The sequence below is a fragment of the Haliotis cracherodii genome, unplaced genomic scaffold, assembly GCF_022045235.1.
Source record: "Haliotis cracherodii isolate W230 unplaced genomic scaffold, xgHalCrac1.p SCAF_7, whole genome shotgun sequence".
Taxonomy (NCBI): Eukaryota; Metazoa; Mollusca; class Gastropoda; order Lepetellida; family Haliotidae; genus Haliotis; species Haliotis cracherodii.
Genome location: NW_027266330.1, coordinates 49,066,105 through 49,093,765, shown reverse-complemented (window position 1 = coordinate 49,093,765; position 27,661 = coordinate 49,066,105). Strand labels below are relative to the sequence as shown.

Here is a 27,661-nt window from a genome sequence, read left to right as displayed (position 1 = left end):
CGAGTTGGATCGACGCGTTCGCAGAAGGAATCCACCGCCTCAAACACTTCCGGCGCTTCTTGATGCACTTCAGCATGAATGGCAGCACATCCAACAGCGTGTTATTGACAACTTGCATCTATGGGTCGTCGGTGTCAAGCGGTGATTGATGCACATGGAGGGCACAACCGATACTGACATTTTCTGTACCACTGTGACATTAACTGTATCGTGTACGTGTGTCTGTCTAGGTGACACGATTAATGTTTTGAACATTGTGTACATTGATCTTCAAATAGTGTTTCAATTATGGTTTCTGTGTCCTATTTTGAAACAATCGCATTATATTACAATTTGAAAGTCAGTGTCAAGTTTCTTTTTTTGAAGAGTATAGATATATTGATTACCATTGATCTGCAAAACAGCCTCCCTTGTTCTTATCCTCAAATAATAGTCATACCCAGATGTGTTGATTATTCCGAGTTTGTAACGATGAAGGAATTTCAGGGAGTAGGCAGTTACATATAGGACATCACTGACGACATATTCCGGTGTATATTGGTGGATACAGAAGATAATTCAGCCCTTACGAAGATATCAGTATAGGTTGCTAATATCTTAGCGAAATGAACAGTCACCGCATGCTTTGTCTGAACGTAATCTTAGTATGTATGTGTCTGGATATGTATGTTGAATATATTATAAAGGAGGTACCCTCAATTTTCCTTGACAATTCCAAGCCTGACATATCTCGTATATACAATCTTACCCAAGCGTCGTACATGTAAGTGAACGTTTTGTCTTCAGAACGTCCATCTGCAAAAGTCCCCTTTAGGAAGTTATGAAGAGGAACAGCCCAACACACGTCCCTCCGGACAGAGGAGGAGAAAGCCATGATGCTCCCTCACCTCAGACAGATGACAATCCTGGAGCAGGTAATCTACTCACACTTATCTTATGATTCTTTGTTTGTATGGTTATTGTTATCATGATTATTTATATGTCTGCATGCACCTCCGTCTCCTTACCTGGACATGGCTGACCCTGTCGTCCGAAGAGCGGCAATTCGATGAGCAATTCGTGTGGACCAGAAACTTATGATTGTGGGTCTGAATCCAGTTTCACACTATCATGTTTCTAGGTTTGTCAGCATCATACCCGAGCACGTGTCTTCCACCAAGGTGTTCAACGTTTGAAACTTGCATCACTCTGCTGTGATATAACTGAAATATTGTTTAGAGTGGCACTCTCATAAACGATATTTAGACGACGGCATGGAACAATACAATATACTTTGTATGATATATGCTGGTGCATCTTTTTGTGTAATTCATTCGCATGTGTGTGTATAGAAGGGTATATTCTGAGTCAATATGTCTCCTACATGAAGTGATGCAGCAGGTTATTACAACGTTTATATAGTAACATCTACAAATGTTGTTTCAAACGAAAAGTGAAACTATTTCAATTTAGCAATTTTTAAATTTTCTACCATTAAACGTGAATGTGAAATCAATAGAACATCGCTGCAAGTTAGAACTTGATGGAAAAGTTTCAAGTTCCCATCCATTTGTTAAGATAATTGCAACCTGACGTGAGGATATTTTTATATGTTCTTTACGGACAAATCATCATGTTTGTCCCTGTATACGGACCAGTGACCTGAGTGATTACCTGAAATATAACTGTCTCACCCTGATACTTATCAACAGTTGTGTAAAAAGTAAAAATTGTCTGATGTGCTTCTGTAAGTTACTGATATTTCAGTATAAAAGCCAGTTGAGAATGATAGAACTATATTACAGAATCAACAACTGTCTCTGTTACTGGCACTGCAGGTGGAAGCAAGGTTAAAAATCTTGAGGCAACAGGACAGAAGTTTTTCGGAGGTCAAGGTGATGCATATGTTCATACTGTCTTGTCATTACGTTCCAGCAGTCAGTGGTCGTCCTTGTAAGTTTCAAGCTAAAATGTTAACTTATATGGCAAGGTGCATACATACCTGTACATGTGTGTCTGCTTGTACTAGTCCGGACGAATAGGTTTTATAGTGCTAGCCCACCGACATACCATACTGCTGTTTAACATGGATATACCACTCAGGTACTGTATACTGTCTTCGAGTCGACCAGTCATTGTTTCATCCCCTTAATGCCGAGCTCCAAAGATTGAAAATTGTACCATCTTTTACAGTGTTTTAGTATGACCCGGTCAGGGGATCGAATAACTGAGCTTCCACTCTCCGGACAGATGCCCTTTCCACTGCACCACAGAAGAGGTGCTCATGAAAAGATGAAATGAGCATTATTTTAGGATAATGCTTTAGCAGAAGTAGATGCTGCACCATTGCAAGAAAAAACACAAAGTCTTGAGTTGGATGTAAGGCCACAGGTTTATATACAGAAAAGTAAAAGGACTGGAGAACACTCCTGGGCAGGGAAACGCTAAACACGGCTGACTGTCAACCCGAAGGTGCCCGCACAGAACAGCAAACGCGGCTCGAGGGTACAAACCATACGGAGCCAAATGATGGGACCCCCCAGGGAAAAGCGCATAGGGGGTCTGCTGTAGGCTCTGCAACCACCATTATACAATAGGGCCTAGAGGGTATGCCTCAAAGACCCCCAAAACACCAAAATCACTACTCCCAGCCCAGAAGTGTTACGTGATGATACAAACCAATTGTCGTGCGACGTAATGTGTAGAATGTGCTAGTCCAGGATCTTCACCTGATGGTGCACATACAAACCCCTGTGACTTGTTCGACGCATGTTTATGCCAGGACAGCTCTTGCCTCGCATATACTGAATTGTCCAAAACTTGCCACAACTACAATGTAAAGGAAAACAAGCAGCAGTACATGTTCCTGATACATACAAATACTTGCAATTAGATTAACTATCAACTCAGGAGATATATACGTATGAAATGAGAAGTAATGGGCGGGATGGGAGGGCGAAAAAACGTGTTACAGGTGTGGTTGTGTGGATGAAAAGAGGATGTAGCAACTAAATTCAGCTGCAATAAGGTGCATTGCACTATTAAACCAGGAAGAGTAGCTTCCCTTGCACTATTAAACCAGGAAGAGTAGCTTCAATTTGACCGTGGAACACAAATGCATGGGGAGAACACCCCTTGAATTGGAATAATGTAAGATTACCAAAATAATGCATTTTATTAATTAATAATAAAATTAATTATAATCGTTGTGGTGAAATGACGAAATACATCAACATTGCTTGATACTTCTCTACATGCTGAACCTTTTAAAACATGTAAATTTTGCGTCATGTAGAATGTTTGATTAATCGATAACTTGTTTTTGTTAAGAAATATGACGACGATATTTACCGTTTCTATAGGCAGTTGTGTTTATGGTATTACTCAAGGATAAGTTATTTATGCCCTCCTATTTCTTGGATCGAGTGACACATGCAAACCATAATGTAGCCTTATTTACTTACATGACAATACTTGATTTACAAAGAAACACTAAGAGTGGAAAACCATATATATGTTTGAAATAATGTGTAATCAGATACAGGAGACATTTCAATACTGTACGTTAACGAGGGAAGAACGTACACATTTCAAACCATTCAAACTGCACTCATGCCCACTCTTATATTGCGTTTCTTTGTATAATTTTATACTGACTTTTTTACTAGCAGACGTCTTTCATGGAGGCTTCCATTTCCACAGCAGTTCTCCTGGAGCAGGTAGGCTTGGAACAGTTACCGTGATGTATATGTTACACCAATAGGGGTGGCACTAGACCACACTGCGTTTCATTGCGATCGCACATACCTAGACACGTAGTGCATATATGATCGGATACTTTGTTTGTATGGTTATTGTTATCATGTCCTACATGAAGCGAAATGTTAACTTATATGGCGAGGTGCATACATACCTGTGCATGTGTGGCTGCTTGTACTAGTCGGGACTAATAGATGCTGGTTTTATAGTGCTAGCCCAATGACAAACCATGCCACAGGTTAAGATGGATACACCACTCGGATTCTGTATACTTCAAGTCGACCAGCCCTTGTTTTATGCCCTGGCTCCAGACAGGGAATACCATCTTTTAAGGTGTTTAAGTATGACGAAGGCAGGCGATCGAATCACCGAGCTTCCGCTCTTCGGGCGGACGGAAATGGTGTTCATGATAAGATAGAATTGACATTAAAAATCGTTGTAGTGAAATGATGAATGATGTATGACATCAATATTGCTGGGTATTTCTCTGCATACTAACCCTTTTAAAACGTGTACTTTCGTATAGATTGAAAGATACATCGATTACTTGTTTCAGCTTAGAGAAATATCACGACGATATGTACCATGTCTATAGGCAGCTGTGGTTATGGTATTAACGCAAGGATTAGAAGTCATTTCTCGCCTAGTATTTCGCGTGACCGATACAAACCATAATGTATCCTAATTAACTCAAACGACAATACTTTGTCCCCCAAAGAAACACTAACAATGCAAAGTCATATATATGTATATATAAAAGTATTGTCGTGTGAGTTAATTAGGCTACATTATGGTTTGTATTGGTCACGCGAAATAAGAGGCTAGAAATGACTTATAATGACTTCTGATCCTTGCGTTAATACCATAACCACAACTGCCTATAGACATGGTACATGGTACATATATGTATCAGTTAAAGGGCCGGTTTGGTAGCCCAGTGGTTAAAGCGTTCGCTTGTCATGTCGTGTTTGATTCCCACACTGGTACATTGTGCCAATTTTCATTCATGGAAGTGTCCACGTCCACAGCAGTTCTCCTGGAGCAATTAGGCTTGGAATAGTTATCATGATGTGTATGTTACACCAATGGACGTGGCACAAGACCACTCTACGTTTCATTGCGATTGCAAAATATATCCTGGAAAATAAGTGAAGGAAGTGAAGGAATACATGCTGGTTAAGTAACAAAAATAAAAAAAATTATTATTTTTAACGAAACATTTTTGAGAAAACAATAAACAGCAGGAAGTTATATTAACTCCATAAATGACCATCTCTCATGATTTTCCCTTGTCAATGTGGAACTCGCCTAAAAAGGACGTCAACAGTTTATGCACGGACCAGACATATACGATAAAGGGGGACAATTTGAGGGGAAGTAACTCTTGCATGACAATAATTCCGTCGAAGTGTTATGTTCCCTGCAATATCACTTTTCTCAACTTCAGAAAACGCAGTCTTTCACACTGAAGTATATAACTATGTTGTCATACTCGAGGTTGTTGTGTATAGAATATCACTGAGTACATAAGGTTATTACTTATCGTACATGTTAAGTGTTCACAAAACTAACATGGATAAATCATATGTTGCAGATAAGGGGCGACATGATCGTTATGGGGCTCATGAAGAGGTATCCCCGTACTTGGTGGAAGAAAAAGGTAGGCATGTTAAACAGATAACAAAAGGGAGAATTCGTTGTTTTAGAATTGGGGATGGTGGGAGCATGCATAGTCACCCTGGTATACAGGGCAGTATAATGTGATTAAAGTTAACATGCAAAATCATTTATTGAAGTTATTTGTAGAGGATAAATCATAAGTGTTCTTTTAATATGGGAACAACAACAACAACAACAATAACAACAACAACAGCAACAACAACAGAGTTTTAGTTCATCAGCGTACCGATACCTGTACACGGAATACCGATTAATGGTACGAAGTTGATGTTTCTCACATGTAACACATTGTGTTTTCAATATATCATTTTTTACAAGAAACAACGTCGTTTACGTAGCCTTGTGAATATAAGCAACCATGGACATCCTGGAAGTATTTAATATAACAATCCTTAAACGGAATTTTGAAGAACGATTGGAACTGTAAATAACAATAATAACAAACAAGATAATTATTCTGTACCATTAAAAGTATGACAACAGTTATGACTTGACTATTTGAGTTGGTGTCACTTCCATGTTCGATGAAATGATGATTCGTTTATGACGAGCGCCAGGCAGGGTAACAACATGTGCACCTGTTTATTGTAAACATTTTGGTGTAGGTTTTAACACCGTTATCAAGCAAGTGAGAACGGTGTTAAAACCTACACTGAAAACGGCGCTCCTAATTATTTATAAAGTTGTTCATCCATTTTTCTTATCCTTACTGTAGAAAAACGTTGATTTAATTGGATAAAAAAAACAATCACTTCATAGCATTCAATTATGATTTTTGTTGTTGTTATGTGGTTAGTCATGTCATGTGAACTGTGTACAGTTAATCTTAATTTCCAGTTACAAGGCTAAAGGACGGAGTTGTATTTGAAACTGTTGAACGAAAATTCTACTACAAGAGACAAAACAAACACAGACAAATGACGACCTGGAGGTGTTCTGCAAAGGGGGAAATTGTGTCACTGTTAACAAGAGGGGAAACAGTCCCAGCTCTCAACAACCTGAGGCACTGGGTCAGAAGCACCTATAATGCTGAATTGGAAAGTGTGGAAGACGGAAGTTTGATATTTGTATTTATGCACGAAACTGAAGAAGACGCTCTGAGGATGATGAGGGACCATACACAAGTCAAGTCTATGCTTCTGAAATTTATTCACAAAATGAATACCAGTGTCAAAGATATCGAAATAAATGTTGAAATGCGAAAAGCAAATCAATCAGCAAATCCAGTTGAATCAGGTAAATAATTTTCATGGATGAAATGATGATGTTAAATACTGTGTATATTCAATAGATTTATTGTCACAATTTACTGATCCTTATTAACTGAATATATATAGAATACTAAACTCGCTAATCTTATCACGAGTTTAACTCATTTTTTTACATACTTGCTACTTATGTTTTTTGGTAAAAAATCACTGTCGTTTGTGAAAAGGCAGACATCTACGCGACCCACAACATAATCCTATTGTGTTAAACAGAATAATTCTTCAAATACGTCAAAGTTTTCAACACATTTATCGTAGCACTAAGGTTGTCGTAACTCAAAGACTAATATCTGTCGTACTACGATCGCCTTGTCGAACGAAGCTCTGCACAACAAAGTTTACTCAACGTCACAATACCCTATGATGTAATTTGTGGAATTTCGTTGGAAGATCAACGGCAAAACAATGTCATGTGACGTCAGCCTAGCAACAGGTTTGATGGGGTCATCTGGGTGAGCTCCTCCTAGTGATCTGTCATCTCTTCAGGCAATGTCGTTGAATATGAGGGATGTTGGGAGTTTCCAATATTTGTAAGTGACACTTGTTCCCCCAGTACATAAACAAGCGCTTTGGAACTACTCAATGTGTAATAGTTTGTTGTTGTTTAACGTCGCACTCAGCCACATTCTCGCTGTATGACGGCGGTCTGTAAATAATCGAGTCTTGGCCAGAAAATGCAGTAATTGATATCATGAGCATCGATTCATGCAATTTTGATACGATGACTGCATCAACCAAGTCAGCGAGCCTGACCACCCCGTTCCCGTTAGTCGCCACTTTTGACAAGCAAATTCTAAACCGGATCTTCTACAACTACAACTGTTATTTCTGGTTTTGTTCATTTTTCTAGAACTTGACGATCTTCACATAGACTGTGTGACTGGCCTGAAGGTAAGTTTCCCCAAACGACTTTAGATAGCATGTAAATTGTTCGTGTTGTATGTCTTATGTACTATGGATATTTGATAATGTTATTAAAACAATGAAGCATTAAGTTCTTTCCAGACTTTAAATAACTTTAGTTCATGTACATACTGTTTTATGTTACCTTACCTGTTTCTTAGTTTTGGGATATATGACGTGGAATATCATTTACTTACACATTTGTAAATTAATCTCAAATTTGCTTCAGCATCGCGAAGTTGTTAATGCCATGCAACACCAGATAACAGACTTGGAACGACAAGTTGTGAAGCTCCAGAAAGATGCAGAAGCAGGTACACACGACCGTGTTTGTATTCACTCTGTTCCTTCAATAACTGACAAACAGTACTATTGAATGACCCTGATAAAAACAACTTGCGTGATGCATAGTTCAGGTCAAGTTATTTGTTTTTCAAAAACAAGGATGATGCTTTGGATGCGATCTGACGCCCCTTCCCTGTCTGAAACCAGCGGACAGTGTGAGTGTATATGCCAGCTATTTTGACGCTGGGATGGGCTACCATGGATGATGACTCGCATCTTAATTTCTATTTAAATCCACGCCCTGAAATTGCAGATGTCATATGTCAGAGTGTATGTCCTTGCAACGAACAAAGAAAACACATCCTCATACATGGCTCAATGTTAGGCAAAATGAAACATTTTCTTCTGTTGTTATTCATGTGTCACCAGTTTAACCATAATATGCACATAATGTTAGTCCATGTGTGACCGTTTGGTGTCAGTATGAAATGCGCTGACATGCGCTGATGGAATAGATCACATCCATTCCATACTCAAAACCATAAACCGTAGGTTTAAACTATAAGTTTTAACACATTTTAAACAACCACTAACATATCCGTCTTAAAGACAGTATTGAACATTTTCTCTCAGAAATTCAGCTATTATGTTAATGGTATTTTTGGTCACCACACATTTATGAAGCATCCAAGATTATGGATCTTATATAGCTACGTACATGCACGTGTGTGTGTGTGTGTGTGGCTGCTTGTACTTGTCCGGACAGATACCGATTTATAGGGCTAGCCCACTGAGATACCATGCCGTGTAACTTGAATACTCCACTCAGCCACAGTATACCGACCAGTCCTTATTTTAGCGCCAGACAGGGTAACAACAACTACCATCTTTTTAACGTGTTTTAGTATGGCACGGCCGGGGATCGAAACCCGGACCTTCCGCTCTCCAGGCGGATGCTCTACCACTGGACCACGGAGGCGGTCGTCACCTACAGACAAATAATAGTAACGTCATAGAACGAAGCGATTTTAACCAATCTAAATACAGAATCATACGTGTCAGCTTTCTCACCATGCCATAACCTTCTACGTGAGGGGATAACAAATGGTTTTCCATCATACATCTAAACTATTCCAGAATCCAACACTACTTCTCTAAATTTAAGAAATACTGAAAGAGACATTTCTTACACAGCACTTCAGGACACTAGTTGACGTTGTTGTTTTAAACTGCTTGTGTCTTGATTGCTGATGAGGATCGTGAACGGAATACACAGCTATAACCACCGGTGTTTGGTGTGCATATATTTGTAGCTTAAATATAGTTATTTTCAAACAGTTTCATGTTTGTTTTCAGATTCAGGCGAAGGCGATACGGAGTCGGTTTCAGACGCAGTTTCAGAAGGTGGTCACAGGTCGGACACAGAAGGTGGGATTTACAGCTACATGCATTATTCCTTAACAAATCAAGTCTCTTTTTTTCCGATAGCATGTCATGGAAGTGATTAATACATTGAACTGTATTCGCATGTCCAGTTCGCAGTTGATTTTTATGAACTGATGTGTTGTGCATGTTGTCGCAGAAAGATGAAATATTAACTTCCATAGATGGGAAACATATATTGCTTAGTTCCCTCTTAGGAGAAGATATGTCGTGCATGAACATGTTGTAGAGAGAGTTAGCAGCTTTACTGCTTAGTTTACAGTAATGAGTAGAAATTACTTTATGTAGATGTTACAAGTGTTGGCATACACATTGCCAAGTTTACCCTAATGAATAATATTATACTATGCATTGGAACTACCAGATGCTAGGAAGCTATACTTACAAAATGCTGTGGTCGTTTATTTGTGTCTCCCAAATTATAAATGATTTGACGATTAAAACTAGATACAAATGACATCATTGAATTATCATTACAAATGGTCTAATGGACCCCTGTGTTTACAAGTATCTACAAACTTATTAGTATAGTATGTCCTTTGATAAATGTTTCGCGTGACTGATAAAATCTATGAAGTTAATTTCAGCCGCTTATATAGTTATTTCGAAAGAGAATGTTTTCGAATATCAAATCCAGTTTGTCTAAGATATTCATATATCAAGAAGTAATAAGAACGACTGATAGCCGCCCGTTTGCGCCTGTCCATTCGACCAATCCGATTAATGAAAACTTAGTCAATTGAAACAAAGTAAAATTCCGTGTTTTTTTTGTCGGTCACTATTTTGTTTCCGAGGAAACATATCCCATTTGTCTTGAGATTAATAATAAGAATATTTTGTGGAGCATATCTTAACAAACATTCTCAACCGTTGAGTATAACTGCTAATGCGTTGAATGGAAACTTAGTCAATTGAAACAAAGTACCACATGCAAAATTAAACTGTATTTTTTGTCAGTTCAACAGTATTCTGTTTCCGAGGAAATATATCCCATTTGTCTTGTGATTGATAATAAGAATATTTTCTGGAGCCCATCTTAACAAACCTTCTCAACCGTTGAGTAACGATGCTAATGCGTTGGCAATGTATGTCAGCCTTTAGCTTCTTAAGTTAGAAAGGGGCATCTACAAACATTCTATTTAAAATGCACTTGACAATTTCCAGGGAAGATGCCTCACCTAACGTCCAAGTGGGAGATACAAGAGGGCAACATGAAGCTGATCTACTATGACAGGAACCACATGCTGAATGAAGCTTGTTGGGAGGGAAAGTTAGAGATAATAAAGAACATTTTGTCAACTGGTTCTGCAGATATAAATTACAAATCCCAGGGTGGCTGGACACCTGTGCTACTTGCAGCCAATACAGGTCGAAAAGACATATTTGATGAGTTGGTGAAGAAGGGGTGCAATCTCCCAGCAGTGTTAGACAACGGCAACAATATCCTTCATGTGGCATGTTTCGGTGGCAATACTGATATCATAGAATATCTTACAGCAGTAGTCAGTATTGACAGTAAAGGCATGTATGGCAGAACAGCTGTGATGAAGGCGGCGGCTGTGGGCAATAAAAACGTGTTCGATCTCCTGGTGGGTAAAGGATGTAACCTGTCGGCAGTGGATGATACAGGTAACAACATCCTTCACCTTGCCTGTTTTGGTGGCAATGTGCACATTGTCGAGTATCTCATCACACACAAGATAGCTGACATAGAGAGCCGAGGCCACTTTGGGAGAACACCGGTGATGACTGCAGCAGTGCAGGGTCAGCAGAAGGTGTTTGATCTCCTGGTGGGTAAAGGATGTAACCCGTCAGCAGTGGATGATGACGGTAACAACATCCTTCACCTTGCCTGTTTTAGTGACAATGTGCACATTGTCGAGTTTGTCATCACACACAAGATAGCTGACATAGAGAGCCGAAGCCAGCTAGGGAGAACACCGGTGATGATAGCAGCTGAGATGGGTAAACAGCAGGTGTTTGATCTTCTGGTGGGTAAAGGATGTAACCTGTCAGCAGTGAATGATACAGGTAACAACATCCTTCACCTTGCCTGTTTTGGTGGCAATGTGCACATTGTCGAGTATCTCATCACACACAAGATAGCTGACATAGAGAGCCGAGGCCACTTTGGGAGAACACCGGTGATGACTGCAGCAGTGCAGGGTCAGCAGAAGGTGTTTGATCTCCTGGTGGGTAAAGGATGTAACCTGTCAGCAGTGGATGATACAGGTTACAACATCCTTCACCTTGCCTGTGTTGGTGGCAATGTGCCCATTGTCGAGTATCTCATCACACACAAGATAGCTGACATAGAGAGCCGAGGCCACTTTGGGAGAACACCGGTGATGTTTGCAGCAGGGCTGGGTAAACAGCAGGTGTTCGATCTCCTGGTGGGTAAAGGATGTAACCTGTCAGCAGTGGATTATGACGGTAACAACATCCTTCACCATGCTGCATATGCAGGGACAGAAAGAATTGTCAACCGACTTCTCTCAGAGTCAGCTGTAGAAGTATCTGCCACAAACAACAGAGGTGCAACGCCGGTGCAGATTGCACTGAAGCGCAACCATGGCGCTATAGTGAAGATTCTTAGAGCTAGATCTGACACGCTGCGTTGAGTTTGGAGAACTATTCAGGGCATTATCAAGGGGCTTATATCGGATTGTCTCTGGAAGTGTACATCATTCAGATCCGTCTGTGATAAATTTTTGTACAAAGATAATGCCTTTTTTACCTCACTGTATTTACAGTTCATGTACGGGATAAAATAAATGTTTCAAATCATTAACAAGGCGTCAGTGCTATAACGGCACCTTATCAACAGGTTCAGATTTGAAATTGAGGTATGCAGTGTTACAGGTCAAACGTATTCGTGGTCGTGAGAGTAGACTGGATATGCCAACGTCTCGCATCAATACATCTCAAAGAGGTATTCACTATGTTAAACATGGTGGGTTGAATTATTTCATGTTTTGTTTCATGATTGAGATATAGAAATGCATAATCGAACCCTGTCACACTTGGTAGACACGTATATCACACTGTTAATTTAGTGTGTACAATGTATACACGCATATAACACTGTCACATCCGGTGTGTACAATGTAGACACGTATATCATGGGTTATAACCTCTGATTTGGAGGGGTACATTTTCACTCGTTCGTTTCCTTTTCCCAGACTTCAGCGACCACTTTGGAGACAAATCTGGTCTCTATGAGGGAGATACTTCAGATCACACCCTGTCACATCTGGTCTGTATGAAGGACGTACGCACGTCACACCCTGTCCCATCTGGTCTGAGTGAGTGAAGTACGCACGTCTCACCCAGTCTCATGCGGTCTGTATGAGGGAGATACTGAAACATGACACCAGTTTAGGGGCATAACTGCATATCTATATCTAGGAAATCGAACCTTGCGAACAATTTCATCACTCAAGTTGCTCTCATATCCAGCATATTTGCCAGCTGCTACGAGTCTGTCATGAGCTTCACACTGTATACTCATCTAGGAAAGCGAACAGGATGAACACTTTCACCACTTTACTATCTGCAACAAGTCTGTCATGGGCTCCACAGTGTATAACTCATCAAGGGAAGCGAACCGGAAGAACACTTTCACCACTTAACGATCTGCTACGAGTGTCTTTGGCTTCACAGTGTATACTCATCAAGGGAAGCGAACCGGAAGAACACTTTCACCACTTAACTATCTGCTACGAGTTTGCTATGGACAGTTCATACCATTCTTGGGAATTGGACCTTTGGAACACTTGCGCCAACGAACTACCAAACCCTCCAAAATAAGCACGTGTGTTGACCAGCCATTTGGTATTCAGCATATCAGTATTTACATCCGGTTACTGTCAACGTGGTTTTGATCTCACCGAATGTGTATGTAGTGATGCCAACTGTTATAGAAATACAGCTCCTCGCGGTAATGGAAGTCTCTGACTTCTGGGGAACGCCGTTACCACCCCTCCACCTCCCCACAGAAGCACGCCAGGGGTTTAATATCTCCTCATGAAATATATTATAAGTAATGACACTGACATGATATGGTTAAAGATAGTCGATATCTCACACTACCCTAGCCAATCATGAAGTGAATGGAAATATGGAGACCTCATACAGGTTGACACGAAATGAAAAAGGCATGTTCGTTTGACGAATAAGTCTCTTCTGGTCTAAGGGAGACAACTCGCTATTTCATAGCATGTTCCACTTTTCCCTTGACTGCCGCTGCCTTGCCACGTGTCAAAGTATTTGTAGTGTACTATACCGGGCGCACTTTTTCAGATCCTATGAGCGCTGGTCTCGAACGCGTTTCCCCTGCTCGCCGGCTTAGCTAATTGTTGCATTAATTAGCCGACGCTCTACCACTTGGACAAAGTGAGAGTCGTTAGAAATATCCAAAATATATTCTAGGGAATATATCAGTAGGGAATATATTAATAGGGAATACTGTTAATAATATCAATTTTCAAAATTTGTAAGCGATATTAGTTTCTAATAATAGATGATAGTAATGAACGACTTGGGAAGCATTACATGCGGTAGTGAATTATGACAGTAGATGTTACGACCGCAAACGATCTTTAAGAACGTTAGGGATAAGATAGGAAGGTTGAAAGTTTCAAAGTTGAAGTTTTTGGATCAGTCATTCGTAATACCGCCACAATTTGTCAAACATACATTCACTTTAACAGGCATACTGCGTGTGAGAGGCGATTTGAAGGAGTCTGTCTCACTCCTCTTGCATCGCCTGGACATGTCACCCTATCTTGTCCCAGACTTATTCAATCGGGGAAAGGCCATGGCTCATTGCTGGCCATTGCATTCTATGTATGTGCTGCAGGAGGTGAGCATTGATGATTCGTACACGGTGAACGCTGGCGTTGTCCTCTTGAAAGGCAAAACATCGACCCCACGCCTTGCAAACGGGATAATAAAGGGTGTCAATGTGTTGTCCCGATAGTACTGTCCAGTGACCCTTCCTTGCACAATAGGTAGAGGGGCTCGGTCAATCAAAGTGATGCCACCCTACACAATAATCGATCCACCGCCAAATCTGTGTCAGGTTGACATTGACTTGACGTTTATTTCGACGTCACCTGAAACGACCACGCCTTCAAAGGAAGTGCAAAGTAAATTGGGACTCTTCTGATAACATAACATATGCCCCGCTATTTAACTCCAGTTTCAACGTTGTGTACACCATTGACGCCTGTGTAGAATGTGACGATTTGTTAGGGGCGGCACAACACGTGCCCGTCGAGTATACAGATGAAATGCATGTAGACGATTTCTAATCGTCAGACCCGTAACTCATACTCCTTTATCCCGATAACAGTACAAAATTCGAATTCATGTAATATTATGAAGCTAGATGACACCGTTGTATGCAACTATTTATAACTCGATAGACAACATTGAACATTATCGACCCAGTTAATCTTAACTTGTATTGACTGTATGCGTATAGTAAACCGGTTTCCAATAACCGCTTGTCAATTCTTGGTATTTCTACTGCTTACGATATTACTACTGGGTGGTGACAGTCGTCAATATCACACTCTGTCTGTCTCTACAAGGAAATATTTCGTACATGAACAGATTGTGTGAACACGGTGTTATCTTGGTCAGGTCGTCCTCTCTGTACATCCGTTATCTGAGTAGGTCTGTTTTCTCTGACAGCGCTGAAACATTCAGTACACAAACGACGTTTATTGGCAACACAGTGGCTACATTGTCTTCTACCTAGGATCTACTACTAATGTGTTCGTTAAGGGGATTCATGGATAACCGTAAGTTGACGATTGCCATGTATGTCCGCTGATAATTATGACATGACACCAATTTCAAGGTGATTTGTTTCAAAAGAACACAGGTTACAAGCAAATTATACAGATGAAATGCATGTAGACGATTTCTAATTGCCAGACCCGTAACTCATACTCCTTTATCCTGATAACAGTACAAAATTCGAATTCATGTGATATTATGAAGCCAGATGACTCCGTTGAATGCAACTATTTATAACTTGATAAGCCACATTCAGAGCATAGATTATTGCTCGAGAGGTTATTTCATATATACAGTTCATCATTTCAGTTGGAACTTCTGATGTCTGTGATGTTATATAGCCAGATGTCTTTTAAATGCAGCTATAATTTTATAATGATATGTTATATCCATGGCTCCCTTCCACGAAGCGATCGTAGCGGTCATATGTCGTAAGTCTAGGTTACAATATGGGAGTAACTATCATCTTAGCACTACAATTACGTTGTGGAACAGGGCCCAGCCTGCCACTTTGAAGCCAGTATTGTTGTATAACATCTTCATACATATTCCTTTATGCAATACATATGCCTTTAACGATGTAATTCAATATGTTCATATTGTTCATATATGTTCATATTCATATGTTCATTTTCTTTATTCAGGAAAATAATAATCCAATCAGCACATTTTAGGTGACTGCAACTAATAATCTGTAGAGATCAGTAATGCAAAACTGTTTTCACAAGTATAGGGGATAATAACTTAATTAGGAACATAAAAAGTGTATTTTGTATGCACTTTATATGACTTTAACGATAACAGAACACGGGAAGTAATGCTATTTGTTCATTTTCTATATTCAGGAAAACAATAATCCCATCAACGTATTTCAGGTGACTGCAACTAATATCTGTGGAGATCAGCAAAGCAAAACTGTTTACAAGTATAGGGGATACCCCTACTTGTAGCCAGACGATTATTTGTGTGTTTGAGTGAGTTAAGCTTTATTTTCTCTTTGAACAGTAGTTCAGTCATGTTATGACATAGAAACTTGGTACAGGTGAAAAACCTTACGTGATTCAACTGTTGTCAATTCTTGGTATATCACCCGCTTACAATATTACTTCTGGGTGGTGACAGTCGTCATGATCACACACTTTCTGCCTCTTCAAGGAAGTATTTCGTCCATGAATAGATTGCGTTATCACGGTGTAATCTGGGTCAGGTCCTCCTCTCTATACAACCGTTAAGTGATTGGCAATGGCGGTCATACAGGTACGTGGCTATGAAAGTCACTGCAACATTCAGTAACACAAACGATGGTTATTGAAAATATAGGGGCTACATTGTCTTCTAACTGGGTTGAAGATTGTCATGTATCTATATTGTTTATTTTGACATGACACCAATTTCCAGGTAATTTGTTACAAAAAAAGACAGGTTACAAGCCATTTTCCTTTTTACTTTATTGAAATTAATCGGAATCAATCTGATTGGAATATGATAGCCAAGCTCAAGTCCAGAAGCAGTGAGAACAGAAATGTGCATTGACCGCGGTACACAATGTATTGCACATAGCGAGGGTACATGATAAAGCAGTGAGTACACAGGGAAAACTCGACCGGAGGAAGGAAACGACTGTTTGCCATAATAAAATGTCAAATAAAAATAGATCTTTATGTTGAACAGTGTCCAACTAAGTACATGTGTACATGGTATGTTGCTAATATGACACTTTATGGGTCTTCAACACGCCTCCCAAGTCATGTATATACAACTTTGAACAATATCGACCCAGTTAATCTTAACTTGTATTGACTGTATGTGTGTAGTAAACCGGTTTCAGTGGCCGCGTCATACCAATATCAGTAACAGGGGATAACGAAAGGACGATCGGTATAATGTGTTTGTTGGTCTAATGCGACATGCTATCTCAGACCTTAATTGACTGCCCTCGCTGTTATTCTGGCCGGGCCACGCCAGTCAGAGGATAAGTAAAAAAAAAATCTCTAATATGCAATATTACCCAAAAGTTGTACATGTAAGTGAACGTTTTGTCTTCAGAACTTCCGTCTGCAAACGTCCCCTTCACGAAGTTATGAAGAGGAACAGCCCAACACACGTCCCTCCGGACAGAGGAGGAGAAAGCCATGATGCTCCCTCACCTCAGACAGCTTGCAATCCTGGAGCAGGTAATCTACTCATACTTATCTTATGATTCTGTGTTTGTATATTTCTTGTTTTCATGATATGTCTGTATGTATCTCCCTCTCCCCTGACCCTGTCGTCTAAGAAGCTGCAGTTCGCTGTGCAATTCCTGTGCGCCAGAAACTTATGACTGTGGGTCCGAATTAAGTTTCTAGGTTTTAGCACCATACCCGTGCTCTGGGTTTTCACTAAGGTGGTCAACGTTTGAAACTTGCAACACTCCCCTGACACACTGAGATATAACTGGAATATTGTTAAGAGCGGCACTCACTCCGTCTCCTTGTATATAAGAACTATCATTAACGATATTCATGGCATGGACGGCATGGAACAATACCATATACTTTTTATGATATTTGCTGATACAATTCTGTGCAATTCGAAGGTGTGATACCCTGATATTTATCCACAGTTGTGTAAACATTAAAAATTGTCGAATATGTTTATGTCTAACTACTGATATTTCAGTATGACAGCGAGTTGAGATTGAAAGACCTATTTTACAGAATCACCAGCTGTCTCTGTTACTGGCGCTACAGGTCAAAGCAAGGTTGAAAATCTTGAGGCAACAGGACTGAAGAATACCAGAGGTCAAGGTGATGCATGTGTTCATAGTGTCTTGTCATTACGTTCCATCAGTCTGTGGTCGCCCTTCTAAGTTTTAAGCGTAACTGTTAACATTTTTTGCGGCGTGCATACATATCTGTGCATGTGTGGCTGATTGTACTAGTCCGTACTAATTTATATTGATTTTGTACTAGTCCGTACTAATATATACTGGTTTCATAGTGCTAGCCCGCTGAGATACCATGCCACAGTTTAACATGGATACACCACTCAGATACTGTATACTGACTTTGAGTCGACCAGTCCTTTGTTGTATCCCCTTAATGCCGAGCTCGGGACAGGGAAACAACAAGTACCATCTTTTAACATGTTTTAGTATGACGCGGCCAGGGGATCGAAGCACCGAGCTTCCGCTCTCTCGGCAGACGCTATATCCACAACACCACGGAGGCGGTCAGGGTATTTAGAACCACAGCCTCCAGCTTTCCAGCCAAACGTCTCATGAAAAGATAGAATTCTCATTAAAAATCGTTATGTTGAAACGACGAGTGACATCAATATTGTTGGATATTTCTCTACATACGGGCCCTTTGAAAACATTAAATTTATGCTTCATATACATAGAGTAATCAATAACATGTTTCAGGTAGGAGAAATATGTCGACAATATTTACCATTTCTATTGGCAGTTGTGTTCATTTCTAGTCTCATGTTCTTGGATCGCGTGACCCATGCAAACCATGATGTTACCTAATTAACTCACATGACAATACTTAATTTCCAAAGAAACACTAACAATGGAAAATCAGATATATCATTGAAATAATGTGTAATCAGTTGCAGAAGACATTCAAATACTGTACATTAACGAGGGAAGAATGTACACAATTCAAACCTGTCAAACTGTAAAGTATAATTCATGTCCACTCTCATATTGCGTTACTTTAATTATATTTTGATAGTTACTGACATTTTTCAGTACAAGCTGGCGTCATTCATGGAGATGTCCACGTCCACAGCAGTTCCCCCCGAGCAGGTAGGATTGGAATAGTTATCGTGATGTGTATGCTACACCAATAGGCATGACACTACACCACAATACGTTTCATTCCGATTGCACATACCAAGACACGTCGTACATATATGATCGAACACAGAGAAGGATTAGAAAAAGTACATTTCAAATTACAAGGAAGGTAACTTCAATTTGTTGGGTTAATAGAGGATATTTCAAGTGTCGAGTGAAATATCATGTTTCTCTCATCGGGTGACGGTGGGGTTCGGGGTTGGGGAGTGGGGGTTGGGGGAGGAAAGGAGATATTTTCACGAGTGGCATATTTAGGGTCAGGACAATTCTTCATCATACATTTCGATATGATTATGTACAAATCAACTACAACAAAAAATATTCTTGAAAACAAGGAGGCTGCTGTTGGAAGCGAAAGAATACACGCTGGTTAAGTAACAAAAAAGTGAATTTTACAGTTTATAACGAAACATAACCAACGGCAAGAAGTGATATTAACTCAATAAATGACCACCTGTCATTATTTTACCTTGTCAATGTGGAACTCGACGAAAAAGGACGTCAACAGTTTGTGTCAGGGCCAGACACTGACGATAAAGGGAGACAATTTAAGGTGATGTAATTCTTGTATGACCATAGTTCCGTCAAAATGATATGTTCACAGCAGTGAAATATCCAGTCTTGTGTTCACTGCAATAAAAATATCACTTTTCTCAACTCAAAATACTCAGTCTTTCACACTGAAGTATATACTTATGCTGTTTTACGGATGGCTGTGAAATGTGTTGTGTTTGTTCATTGCGACTTACGTTACATTTCATACTTGAGATTGATGTGTATGGTATATCACTGCATACATGAGGTTATTGCTCATAGTACATGTTAAGGGAACACAAAACTAACATGGACAAATCGTATGTTGCAGATAAGGGGCGATACGATCGATATGAGGCTTACGAAGAAGTAGCCCCGTACTTGGTGGAAGAAAAAGGTAGGCATGTTAAACAGATAACAAAACGGAGAATTAGTTGTTTCGGACTTGAGGATGGTGGAGCATGCATAGTCAACCTGGTATAGTCACAGGGCAGTACAATGTGATTAAAGTTAATATGCAAAATCATGTATTGAAGTTATTTGTAGAGGATAAATCACAAGTGTTCTTTTTATATGGGAACAACAACAACAACAAAAGAGTCTTAGTTCATCAGCGTACCGCGATACCTGTACACAGAATACCGATTAACGGTGCAAAGTTGATGTTTCTTATATATAACAACACACGCTGTGTTTTCAAAATATCATTGTTTTACAAGAAACAACGTCGTTTACGTTGCCTTGTGAAAACATGGAGGTCCTGGAAGTAATTACTATAACAAAACTTAAACTGAGTAGAACCTTTGCAACTGTAAATAACAATAATAACAAACAATATAATTATTCTGTACCATTTATAGTATGACAACACTTATAACTTACTCCACGCATTGGCTGTCACTTGGGGAATGTCACAATTGCGGATAGGTCACAGTACATTTGAGTTGATGTCACTGTCATGTTCGATGAAATGATGATTCGTTAATGACGAGCGCCAAGCAGGGTAACAACATGTCCCCCTGTTTATTATAAACATTTCGGTGTAGGTTTTAACACCGTTATCAAGCAAGTGATAACGGTGTTAAAACCTACACTGAAAACGGCGCTCCTATTTATTTATAACGTTGATTTAATTGGATAGAATTCAATTGTTATTTTTGTTGTTGTTATGTTGTTAGTCATGTCATGTGAACTATGTACAATTAATCTTAATTTTCAGTTACGACTATAAGGGACGAAGTTGTAGTTAAAATTGTTAAACGAAAATACTACTACAAGAGACAATACAAACAGAGACGAAAGACGACCTGGAGGTGTTTTGTGAAGGGGGAAACTTTGTTACTGTTAACAAGAATGAAAACAGTCCCAGGTCTCAAGAGGCTGAGGAACCGGGCCAGACGCACCTATGATTCTGACTTGGAAAGTGTTGAGGACGGAAGTTTGATATTTGTATTTATGCACGAAACAGAAGAAGACGCTCTGAGGATGATGAGGGACCAAACACAAGTCAAGCCCATGCTTCTGGAATTTATTCACACAATAAATACAAGTGTCAAAGATATCGAAATAAATGTTGAAATGCGAAAAGCAAATCAATCAGCAAATCCAGTTGAATCAGGTAAATTATTTTCACGGATGAAATGATGATGTTAAATATTGTGCATATTCAGTTGATTAATTGTCACAGTTTACTGATCCTTATAAACTGAATATGTATAGAATACTAAACTCGCTTCCGTGTAATACCAATTTTATGAAACGAGTAAATAGAACTAATCACGAAATTAATGCATGTTTTTAGATACTTGCTACTTATATTATATGGGGCAGACATCTACGCATCATAATCCTATTGAGCTTAACAGAATAATTCTTTGAATGCGTTAAAGTTTTCAACACATTTAGCGTATCACTAAGGTTGTCGTAACTCAAAGACTAAGGACTATCGTGCTACGATCGCCTTGTGGAACGGCGCTCTGCACAACAAAGTTTACTATAACGTCACAATACCCTATGACGTAATTTGTGGAATTTTGTTGCAAGATCAATGTCATGCGACGTCAGCCTAGCAACAGGCTTGATGGGGTCATCTGGGTAAGCTCCTAGTGATCTGTCATCTCTTCACGCAATGTCGTTGAATAAGCCAAGGGATGTTGGGAGTTTCCAATATTTGTTAGTGACACTTGTTCCCGCAGTACATAAACACGCGCTTTTGTATTACGCAATGTGTAATAGTTTGTTTGTTGTTTAACGTCACACTCAGCCATATTCTCGCTGTATGACGGCAGTCTGTAAATAATCGAGTCTTGGCCAGAACATGCAGTAATTGATATCATGAGCATCGATACATGCATTTTTTATACGATGACTGCATCAACCTAGTCAGCGAGCCTGACCACCCCAGTTCCCTCTTTCCACAAGCATATTCTAACCTTTATCTTTTCGGGTTTTTTTATATAACTGTTATTTCTGGTTTTGTTCATTTTTCTAGAACTTGACGATCTTCACAAAGACTGTGTGACTGGCCTGAAGGTAAGTTTCCCCAACGACTTTAGATAGTATGTTAATTATGTACTTAATTATGCTTTATGTGCTATGGATATTTGATAATGTTATTATAACAATGTAGCATTAAGTTCTTTTCCAGACTTTAAATAACTTTAGTCCATGTACATACTGTTTTATGTTACCTTACCTGTTTCTTTGTTTTTTGGAAATATGATGTGGAATATCATTTACTGACACATTTGTAAGTTTATCTAAAATGTGTTTCAGCATCTCGAAGTTGTTGATGCCATGCAACAGCAGATAACAGACTTGGAGCGAAAAGTTGTGAAGCTCCAGAAAGATGCAGAAGCAGGTACACACGCTCGTGTTTGTATTCACTCTGTTCCGTCAGTAACTGACAAACAGTACGATTGATTGACCCTGATAAAAACAACTTGCGTGATGCATAGTTCAGGTCAAGTTATCTGTTTTTCAGAAACCAGGATGATACTTTGGATGCGATCTGACGCCCCTACCCTGTCTGAAACCAGCGGACACTGTGAGTGCCTTGACGATACACTGATATTTACCTTTGGTTGTATATGCCAGCTATTTTGACGCTGGGATGGGCTGCTATTGATGACGACTGTCATCTTAATTTCTATTTGAATCTACGCCCTGAAATGGTTGCTATCATATGGCTTAGTTTATTTCCTGGTCATGGACAAAGAGGTCACCTCATCACACATGGCTCAATGTTAGGCAAAATGAAACATTTTCTTCTGTTGTTAATAATGTGTCACCATTTTAACCATCATAATGTTAATCCATGTGTAAACGTTTGGTGATAGTATGACAAGCGCTGGGGGGATAGATAACATTAATTCGCTTCTATGGAAAAAAGACATAGTCGTCTCTGACTGTCTGTCAACCATGCACTGGTGTCATGTTAATGCAACCATCTCGTAGGTTTAAACTATAAGTTTTAACACATTTTAAACAACCAGTAACATTTCTGTTTTAAAGACGACATTGCTTTTTTTTTTCTCAGAAATTCCGCTGTTTTGTTATTAGTATGTTTTGTCACCAGACATTTATGAAGCAGACCTGTCACCTACAGACATATACTAGTAACGTCACAAGTCGAAGCGATTTTAACCAATCTAAGTATAGAACCATAACTGCAGATTTCTTGCCATGCCGATTACATCCAACGTGAGGTGATAACAAATGGTTTTCCATCATACATCTAAAATCTTCCAGAATCCAACGCCACTTCTCTAAGTTTGAGCAATACTGAAATATATATTTCTTACACAGTACTTTAGGGCACTAGTTGACGTTATTGTTTTATATTGCTTGTGTATTGATTGCTGATGAGGATCGTGAACGGAATACACAGGCATAAAAAAGGTGTTTTTGTGTGCATGTATTTGTAGCTTAAATATAGTTATTTTCAAACAGTTTCATGTTTGTTTTCAGATTCAGGCGAGGGCGATACGGAGTCGGTTTCAGACGCAGTTTCAGAAGGTGGACACAGGTCGGACACAGAAGGTGGGATTTACAGCTACATACATTATTCCTTAACAAATCAAGACTCTTTTTTCCCGATAGCATGTCATGGAATTGATTAAAACATTGAACTATATTCGCATGTCCAGTTCGCAGTTGCTTTTTATGAGCTGATGTGTTGTGCATGTTGTCGCAGAAAGATTAACTATTAACTTACATAGATAGGAAACATATATTGCTTAGTTCCCTCTCTGGAGATATATATCGTACATGAACATGTTGTAGAGAGAGTTAGCAGCTTTACTGCTGAGCTTACACTAATGAGTAGAAATAACTTTATGTAGATGTTACAAGTGTTGGCAAACACATTGTCAAGTTTACCGAAATGAATAATTATATGATATTTTTTAGATATAATTATTTCATGCATTAGCGCTACCAGATGCTAGGGTGATATACTTACAAAATGCAATGGTCGTTTATTTGTGTCTCTCAAATTGTGAATAATTTGACGATTACAACTAGATACGAATGACATCATTGAATTATCATTACAAATGGTCTAATATACCCCTATGTTTACAATTATCTACAAACTTATTAGAATAGTATGTCCACGGATAAATGTTTCGCGTGACTGATAAAATATATGAAGTTAATTTCAGCCGCTTATATAGTTATTTCCAAAGAGAATGTTTTCGTATATCAAATCCAGTTTGTCTAATATATTCATATATCAAGAAGTAATAAGAACGACCGAGGCTGTTTGCCTCTGTCCGTTCGACCAATCCGGTTAAAGGAAACTCTTAGTCAACTGAAACAAAGTATCAGACGCAAAGTTAAACTGTATTTTTGTCAGTTCAACACTATTCTGTTTCCGAGGAAACATATCCCATTTTCTTATGATTGACAATAAGAATATTTTCTGGAGCCCATCTTAACAAACCCTCTCAACCGTTGAGTAACGAGGCTAATGCGTCGACAATGTATGCCAGCCTTTAGATTCTTAAGTCACAAAGGGACATTTACAAACATTCTATTTCAAATGCACTTGACAATTTCCAGGGAAGATGCCTCACCTAACGTCCAAGTGGGAGATACAAGAGGGCAACATGAAGCTGATCTGCTATGACAGGAACCACATGCTGAATGAAGCTTGTCTGGTGGGAAAGTTAGAGATAGTAAAGAACATTTTGTCAACTGGTTCTGCAGATATAAATTACAAATCCCAGGGTGGCTGGACACCTGTGCTACTTGCAGCCCATACAGGTCGAAAAGACATATTTGATGTGTTGGTGAAGAAGGGGTGCAATCTCTCAGCAGTTTTAGACAACGGCAACAATATCCTTCATGTATCATGTTTAAGTGGCAATACTGATATCACAGAATATCTTACAGCAGTAGTCAGTATTGACAGTAAAGGCATGTATGGCAGAACAGCTGTGATGAAAGCGGCGGCTGTGGGCAATAAAAACGTGTTCCATCTCCTGGTGGGTAAAGGATGTAACCTGTCAGCAGTGGATGATAGAGGTAACACCATCCTTCACCTTGCCTGTTTTGGTGGCAATGTGCACGTTGTCGAGTATCTCATCACTCACAAGATAGCTGACATAGAGAGCCGAGGCCAGGCAGGGAGAACACCTGTGATGATTGCAGCAGGGACGGGTGATCAGAAGGTGTTCGATCTCCTGGTGGGTAAAGGATGTAACCTGTCAGCAGTGGATGATGGAGGTAACAACATCCTTCACCTTGCCTGTTTTAGTGACAATGTGCACATTGTCGAGTATCTCATCACTCACAAGATAGCTGACATAGAGAGCCGAGGCCGGTTTGGGAGAACACCGGTGATGATTGCAGCAGAGAAGGGTAAACAGCAGGTGTTCGATCTCCTGGTGGGTAAAGGATGTAACCTGTCAGCAGTGGATGATGGAGGTAACAACATCATCCACTCAGCCTGTTTTAGTGGCAATGTGCACATTGTCGAGTATCTCATCTCACACAAGATAGCTGACATCGAGAGCCGAGGCCTGCTAGGGAGAACACCGGTGATGACAGCAGCAGAGAAGGGTAAACAGCAGGTGTTTGATCTTCTGGTGGGTAAAGGATGTAACATGTCAGCAGTGGATGATGGAGGTAACAACATCCTTCACCTTGCCTGTTTGAGTGACAATGTGCACATTGTCGAGTATCTCATCTCACACAAGATAGCTGCCATAGAGAGCCGAGGCCGGTTTGGGAGAACACCGGTGATGAAAGCAGCAGGGGCGGGTGAGCAGAAGGTGTTCGATCTCCTGGTGGGTAAAGGATGTAACCTGTCAGCAGTGGATGATGGAGGTAACAACATCCTTCACCTTGCCTGTTTGAGTGACAATGTGCACATTGTCGAGTATCTCATCTCACACAAGATAGCTGACATAGAGAGCCGAGGCCGGTTTGGGAGAACAACGGTGTTGAAAGCAGCATATAAGGGTAAACAGCAGGTGTTTGATCTTCTGGTGGGTAAAGGATGTAACATGTCAGCAGTGGATGATGGAGGTAACAACATCCTTCACCTTGCCTGTTTGAGTGACAATGTGCTTATTGTCGAGTATCTCATCACACACAAGATAGCTGACATAGAGAGCCGAGGCCGGTTTGGGAGAACACCGGTGATGAAAGCAGCAGGGGCGGGTGAGCAGAAGGTGTTTGATCTCCTGGTGAGTAAAGGATGTGACCTGTCAGCAGTGGATGATGAGGGTAACAACATCCTTCACCTTGCCTGTTTGAGTGACAATGTGCACATTGTCGAGTATCTCATCACACACAGCATAGCTGACATAGAGAGCCGAGGCCAGTTTGGGAGAACACCGGTGTTGAAAGCAGCATATAAGGGTAAACAAAAGGTGTTCGATCTTCTGGTGGGTAAAGGATGTGACCTGTCAGCAGTGGATGATGAAGGTAACAACATCCTTCACCTTGCTGCATTCGCAGGGACAGTAGGAATTGTAAACCGACTTCTCTCAGAGTCACCTGTAGAAGTATCTGCCACAAACAAAAGAGGTGAAACGCCAGTGCAGATTGCACTGAAGTACAACCATGGCGCTATAGTGAAGATTCTTAGAGCTAGATCTGACACGCTGCTTTGAGTTTGGAGAACTATTCAGGGACATATCAAGGGGCATATGTCGGAGTGTCTCTGGAAGTGTACAGCTTTCAGAGCCGTCTGTGATAAATGTTTGTACAAAGATAAATGTCTTTTTTTCACTCACTGTATTTACAGTTTATGTACGGGATAAAATAAATGTTTCAAATCATTAACAAGGCGTCAGTTTGCTATAACGGCACCTTATCAACAGGTTCAGATTTGAAGTTGAGGTATGCAGTGTTACAGGTCAACCGTATTAGGGATCGTGAGAGTAGACTGGATATGCCACCGCCTTGCATCAATATATCTCAAAGAGTTATTCACTATGTTAAACATAGTAGGTTGAATGATTCCATGTTTTGTTTCATGATTGAGATATATACATGCATTACCGTACCCCGTCACACTTGGTCTGTATCAACAGGACACGTATATCACACTGCTACATTTGGTGTGTACAATGTAGACACGTATATCATGGGTTATAACCTCTGATTTGTAGGAGTACATTTTCACTCGCTCGTTTCCTTTTCCCAGACTTCAGCGACCACTTTGGAATATTGTTGTGCCTCTGTCGGGAAACGACAACCCGATAGTACTGTGTGAATAAAGCACACATATCACGCCAGAACAACTTTGATCCGCATCAGAGAGATCCGAACATCACACCCTGTTGCTTCTGGTCTGTATGAGGGAGATACGCACATCACACCCTGTCACATTGGTTTTGTATGAGGGAGATACGCACACCACACCCTGTCACATCGGTTCTGTATGAGGGAGATACGTACATCACACCCTGTCACTTCTGGTCTGTACTAGGAAGATACGTACATCACAACCTGTCACATCTGGTCTACACGATGGAGATCCGCACAACAAACCCTGTTGCTTCTAGTCTGCACGAGGGAGATACGCACATCACACCCTGTCAAATCTTGTCTCTATGAGAAAGATACGTATATCACACCCTGCCAAATCGTTTCTGTGTAAGGGAGATACGCACATGACAAAATGAAAATACGCACAAAACAC

General features: G+C 40.0%; 2 protein-coding genes across 2 annotated transcripts; both read left to right on the top strand.

Annotated features, from left to right (window-relative positions):
- Positions 1–820: 820 nt before the first annotated feature.
- LOC139448945 (putative ankyrin repeat protein RF_0381) lies at positions 821–11,938 on the top strand. The gene is made up of 10 exons (XM_071230452.1): positions 821–914; positions 1,785–1,874; positions 3,648–3,698; positions 5,333–5,398; positions 6,256–6,654; positions 7,537–7,577; positions 7,819–7,903; positions 8,012–8,089; positions 9,231–9,302; positions 10,482–11,938. Exons 1-10 carry the CDS (start codon positions 821–823, stop codon positions 11,936–11,938), a joined length of 2,433 nt encoding a protein of 810 aa, XP_071086553.1.
- Positions 11,939–15,050: 3,112 nt separating this feature from the next.
- On the top strand, positions 15,051–26,766 carry LOC139447738 (putative ankyrin repeat protein RF_0381). The gene is made up of 11 exons (XM_071229206.1): positions 15,051–15,127; positions 17,172–17,299; positions 17,822–17,911; positions 18,862–18,918; positions 19,835–19,900; positions 20,723–21,121; positions 21,995–22,035; positions 22,279–22,363; positions 22,487–22,549; positions 23,473–23,544; positions 24,568–26,766. Exons 2-11 carry the CDS (start codon positions 17,206–17,208, stop codon positions 26,625–26,627), a joined length of 3,027 nt encoding a protein of 1,008 aa, XP_071085307.1. The 5' UTR covers positions 15,051–15,127; positions 17,172–17,205; the 3' UTR covers positions 26,628–26,766.
- Positions 26,767–27,661: the final 895 nt, after the last annotated feature.

Coding starts and splice junctions, on each gene's coding strand:
- LOC139448945 (XM_071230452.1), top strand. CDS start 821: ATGAAGAGGAACAGCCCAACACACGTCCCTCCGGACAGAGGAGGAGAA. Junction 915..1,784: donor AGATGACAATCCTGGAGCAG/GTAATCTACTCA, acceptor ACTATATTACAG/AATCAACAACTGTCTCTGTT. Junction 9,303..10,481: donor TCACAGGTCGGACACAGAAG/GTGGGATTTACA, acceptor GACAATTTCCAG/GGAAGATGCCTCACCTAACG.
- LOC139447738 (XM_071229206.1), top strand. CDS start 17,206: ATGAAGAGGAACAGCCCAACACACGTCCCTCCGGACAGAGGAGGAGAA. Junction 21,122..21,994: donor AGCAAATCCAGTTGAATCAG/GTAAATTATTTT, acceptor TCATTTTTCTAG/AACTTGACGATCTTCACAAA. Junction 22,364..22,486: donor CCAGAAAGATGCAGAAGCAG/GTACACACGCTC, acceptor TCTGTTTTTCAG/AAACCAGGATGATACTTTGG.